The sequence below is a fragment of the Capsaspora owczarzaki genome (genome assembly GCF_000151315.2).
Source record: "Capsaspora owczarzaki ATCC 30864 unplaced genomic scaffold supercont2.16, whole genome shotgun sequence".
Lineage (NCBI taxonomy): Eukaryota > Filasterea > Ministeriida > Capsasporidae > Capsaspora > Capsaspora owczarzaki.
The window spans coordinates 468,009-473,299 of NW_011887307.1; the positions used below are offsets into that span (position 1 = coordinate 468,009).

At 51.8% G+C, this 5,291-nt stretch overlaps 2 protein-coding genes across 2 annotated transcripts; both read left to right on the forward strand.

Annotated features, from left to right (window-relative positions):
* Nucleotides 1-537: 537 nt before the first annotated feature.
* On the forward strand, nucleotides 538-3,045 carry CAOG_07886 (hypothetical protein). The gene is made up of 2 exons (XM_004342921.2): nucleotides 538-805; nucleotides 1,043-3,045. Exons 1-2 carry the CDS (start codon nucleotides 558-560, stop codon nucleotides 2,931-2,933), a joined length of 2,139 nt encoding a protein of 712 aa, XP_004342971.1. The 5' UTR covers nucleotides 538-557; the 3' UTR covers nucleotides 2,934-3,045.
* Nucleotides 3,046-3,228: 183 nt separating this feature from the next.
* Nucleotides 3,229-4,670, forward strand: CAOG_07887 (hypothetical protein; the record flags this gene model as incomplete). The annotated part of the gene is made up of 4 exons (XM_004342922.1): nucleotides 3,229-3,392; nucleotides 4,044-4,152; nucleotides 4,262-4,450; nucleotides 4,566-4,670. 4 exons carry the CDS (start codon nucleotides 3,229-3,231, stop codon nucleotides 4,668-4,670), a joined length of 567 nt encoding a protein of 188 aa, XP_004342972.1.
* Between the last annotated feature and the right edge of the window lie 621 nt (nucleotides 4,671-5,291).

The window sequence follows — 5,291 nt, forward strand, 5'->3', positions numbered from 1 at the left end:
AAACTGAGACTGAGACTGCAAAATGCTCAGTATAGAGTAATATACTGTATTGTGTGGAGCAATCGCTCAGACGACAAGCTTCTTCAAAAGGTTTGAGGCATTCTGAGCAGTTGCGATGGAGTGTTGCACTGAGCCTTCAATGCAAACCCCCCCCCCTTGTATTGTATGGGGACATTATTGCTGCGTACTTGAAACTGCATCGCTGGTCTCCTGCTTGATGGAGTCGAGCGTGACTGTGGATCCATTGGGCATGCATTGTTCAATGCAGTTTCAAAACAGTACAAAGTACACAATACAGACATCCCCTACAAACGAGCGATCAGCCTTATCGTATTTGCTTCATCTTGTTGTGATTTTGTTTTTTCTACTCTTTCTTTTTGTTGTCACTTTTCTGAGCAACTAACTCTGAGGCTTTTCAACCAAAAGCGCGCTCAACCCAGCTCTTCCTTGCAACGCCGGACTCGCTGCTCGCCTTCCACCTGCCTTCAAACAGCAACCAACTCCAACAAAGCGTGACATTGGCGAGAGGCAAAGGAGGGGGGTTCTGAGGCCTGTGAATGACGTCCGGATCAAGAGCAGACTCCTCCAAAGCCGCCAAAGCCGCCAGCGCAGCCAGCGCCAGCACTCCGCGGTCCAAGTCACAGATCCAGTCACACTCGCAGCACGGACAGAATGACGACCACCACGACGACGACAATGACGACGACGACGACGACGACGACGCGCCGCAGTTCTTGGAAGGCGGCAAAGTGAGCGTGCGGCTGCGCACACTGACGCCGTGGCTGGTCTGCCGGATCTGCCTCGGGTGAGCTTTTCAAAGAGACAGATAGAGAGAGAGAGAGAGAGAGAGAGAGAGAGAGAGAGATGGAGAGATAGAGAGATAGAGAGATAGATGGTTGATACGAGTGGAGAGAGAGAGAGAGAGAGAGAGAGAGAAAGAGCCACAAAAATGGCAATAGATCTGAGATTCTGAGCAAAAAAAAAGGCTCACTTTGCATTATGATTCTTGTTTTTTGTTCTTGTTTTGTTTTTTGTTTTGTAGGTACTGCGTCACTCCAACAGTGATTGTCGAATGCATGCATCCGTTTTGCAAGTCGTGTATTGTCAAACACATTCGCACGACACGGTGGAATGCCACACGAAAAAAGCTACCAAACATTCAAGTCCTGTGCCCAGAGTGCGATCACCCGCTGTACGACAACCCATACCACAGCTTGAAACAAGATCGGCTGCTCGCAGATATTCTTCAACTCTTGCTGCCCGACGTTGTTCGCGAGGAGCTAGCCCGCCACCAGCAATTTTTGGACACATTGTACGCTCCACAAACGCCACACGCGGCATGCACACCGCACACGTCGCACAACAGCACCCAGGTAGCCAGCGAGCAGGATCGACCCGAGCAATGCGATGCCTTGGCGGACGATAACCAGTCACACGGCTTGGCGTCGGCCGCACGCAGTGACCTTTCAGCTTCAAGAACACGACCGAGCGATCCTACGCCTCACAAAGCCAACCAGACGCCTCAGGAGGACACCCAGATAGCCATCCAGCACCCGCCACTGGCTCCTCGATCTGACCAAATCCCTTCGACGCCGCCCAGTCCCGCAGCTCCGCTGCAACCGAGCGCACAAGCAGCTCAGCTACCTTCTTCTTCAAGTGCGGGAAATGGACAAGTGCCAGCACCTGCAGCAGCAAAGTCCAGTGCTTCGGCTCTGACCAGCTCGCACAGCCATTCGTCCCCATTTCCGCCGTCGCCGCTGTCCATGATGGCGAAGCCAGCCTCTCAAGCTTCAACATCAGACCTGCGTCGCCGAGATGCTGACCTACCCCCAGCAGCAGCAGCAGCAGCAGCAGCAGCAGCAACACCGCCAAACTCCAGTGCCGCACGTGAGATCGCGACACCTCTTCACCACCCCTTAGTCTATGTCAACGCCGGCACTCTTCGTGTGAGCATGGCTACCAACCAATCGCAAGGTGCCAAACGAACCGCGACGGCGTCTGATTTGGCCAACTCTGAGTCCCCGGAAACGAAGCGCGCTCGCTTGATTGCAAATGCCCTGTCGGCCCCTGAAGGGAGAGACATTCAGCAGAGCAACAATGTTGTTCGCCCTTCACAGTCTACGGTACAGACGGAAAGCTCCACTTCAAGCTCAGCAATCCAACCCGTGGAAACGTCTGCAGCACCTCCGGTATCCACTCCTCCGCTCCAACAACTTGTTTCGCCGCAAACCGAATCCAAGACGCCGCTCCTGACCTATCCGGCACCCCCTCCACCAGTCGCCAGCCCGCGTCTTGTCAACTCGAGCCCGACCACGCCCGTTCACCCCGACGGCATTCGCAGCAGCACGGCTTCCGCGCACCCTGCCGCAGTCGCAACTCTTTCTCGAGTCGCAGAGCCATCTCGCTCAGCAGCGTCGCCTGTCTCCACACACAGCACTTCTGCTTCGAGTACAGCAGGCATCGCAGGCACGCCCTCAACTGCTCCCAGCGAGCGGTCTACAGCTGCATCGACTGCAACACCGACTCGACAACCTTCCTCCGCCCCAGCGTCTGCGGCTGATACTGCAGATTCGGTGTCAGGTGCGAGACCACAAGCAGGCCATTCCATCCGATTTCATATTGCTCGCGATCCCACCGCGCCTGACGAATTTTTGAAGTCAGCCCGCCCATCCATCGTCGGCGTATCATCCAACGCCACAGTGGACCACGTTCGCAAGTACATCATTACCAGATATTCCCTTCCCACGGATACCGCACTCGACATTCTGTGCGCAAACCAGGTTCTGAACGCAGAGATGACACTTGCCGTTGTGGCTGCCACGATCGCACAGACCTCCCCGCAGTCTTTGCCGCAGGCAGCTGCACCTGTTGAGGCTGGGAGTCGACCAACAATTCTTGCGCTGACCGTCCGCCCGCAGCTCGCACCCAAATAAGTGCCGATCTTCCGATCTTTTGTTTTTTTTTTTCCCCCGTCCAAGATTCATGTGAATTTCCCCGTTGCGTGTTTTCATAGCCCTGTGCAAAGTAAAAGATAATAATGCTGAGATCCCTTTCCTGTTTGCCGTCCGCACGAGCTTTGTTTCCAAAGTTGATCAACAGTGAACGAAACACTTTTGCCTCACAATGCCTTTTTGTTTTCTCCTTTTTGGTCAATTTCAGTGCTAAATGCAATGCAGTTTTTAGTCATTTATTTGTCTTCCTTGCTAGAATCAATCTTGTTGCGACAAAATGGACGAGAGCGCGTCGTCGCAAAGTCGGGTTGAGATTGACAGCGACGACAGCGACAGTGAGGCGGACGAGCTCATGCCGCGCGCATTCCAGATCGAGCAAGATCTGACCGATGATCTCAGCCAGCCGCCGACGACGGGCGAGCAGTTCCTCCGACGGGTGCAGTACGTGTTGAACGCAGGGAGGAGGAATTGCAATGGAAATCTCTCTCTCTTTCACTCTCTCTCTCTCTCTCTCTCTCTCTCTCTCTCTCTCTCTCTCTCTCTCTCTCTCTGATTATTGACATGATTATTGACACTGTTTCTCTTCTTTGATGTTATCTCATGTTTGTTCAAACTTGTTTGTTGTTTGTTGTTGTTTGTTTTTTTTTTGTTTGTTTTTTCCATTTCGCTCAGACACGAAGCGAGGCGAACGCGCTCAGTCGTCATCGCCCGAACCGTCAAGCCTGAAACAACAGCAGCTCCGCAACATTGCGATCGAGATGCTTCATTCAACCATGAGACACGCGCGAACACTGGCGCTGAGAGTTCCAAAGCGTCGTGCGCCACTTGGCAGCCGCCTTCTGAGATTTGGCAACTCAATGTTCTCAGAATGTTCGCATGTGCACGTCGAGTAAGTACTTTGTGTGGGAGGGGCTTGTATCCATCTGAGAGGCCGCCAGCTCTTCTTGTGGCTTCTTGTCGCGATGCAATGCAATGCACAAACCCCCATCGACTTGAATCGGTTTTTGTCGATCACTTTTAGGAACTGAATCTGCTACGAGCAGAACGGCTGAATGGTGGGGCTGCGTTAAGCTCAACTTTCGCTCTGCCAAGTCTGACGAACGACGAGGCATGGCGGAAACTGTGCCTGGGCGATGATGAACTGAGCAGTCGTGACACAGCGACATATCCGTCCTACGAGCTGCTGTGCAGTTGGGATCAGGTGCGAATGGAATTTTTTTTTTGTGAGATTGTGAGATTGGTAGCCGTGCATCTTTGATCTGACGCTGCATTCGGCACTTGGCTGGTTGGTTGCTTCGTGGTGCACGCAGAAAACTATTTGCACCGTGCTGGCCAAAATGGGACGCTGGAATATGGCGCACAAACCCCATTCAGTCATTGTACGGCGGCTCCAGTGGTGCTTCTCGCTACTCGTCTGTCTCGATCGGCTATTTACTATGGAGACGGCCTTCATTTTGAGGGAGCTTCTTCGAAGCATGCTCAGAGAGCGCCGAAAATTGGTAAGAGGCGGGGTTTTGCTGACTGCAAGCTGCTGCGCGCAGACCTCGAAACTCTCATACTTGCACTCGTTTGTGTTTGGTTGGGTGGCGATCCATGCTGGCATTCGCTGATCAGCCCAACGAGACTTTGGACAATTCGGAACATCTTGCCGGCGCGGACTTGATCATAACGCTCATCGCCCACTATTTCGACCAATCTGACGTCCTTCGCGAAACGTGACGTTGGTCTCTCATTGCTGTTGCGGGTCGACTTTGACAGCGTTGTTGGTTGAGTGGAATAATATCAGAAAGCATGTATTTGTAGCAGAAATAAAACACAACAGGAGAAATAAAACGAACAAAAAAGTAAAAAATTACAAAAGGAGATCTCAGGGGGGGGAAAAATCATCAAACTGCACAATCCTGAGCAGCAAGTGCATCCTGTTCCATCGCCCCAAACGATGTAGAGAACGCAATGCATGACAGGATGGCTGTCAAATCGGCAGCAACCCATTGGGACGAGGTTGCTGTTCGCGTGCCAAACTAGCACAAAAAGATGGCACAAGAACGGGGGAGAGCGCAAATGCGGCTCACCAAAGAAGCAAACAAACAAAAACCAAAGCAAAACAAAGCAAAACAAAGCAAAACAAAGCAAAACAAAGTAAAGCAAAGCAACAACAAACACAAAACATCACACAAAAAGACAGAAAAAGACAGGATGTGGAGAAGAAGAAACAAAAAGAGCAAACAAAGAAAAAGAGCAACAAAGAAAAAGGAGAAAAGAACAAGAAAGAATCAAAACAAAAAACACACAAACTCAGGGGAAAAGACAACAAGACAGCAGACACACACACGGCGTGGT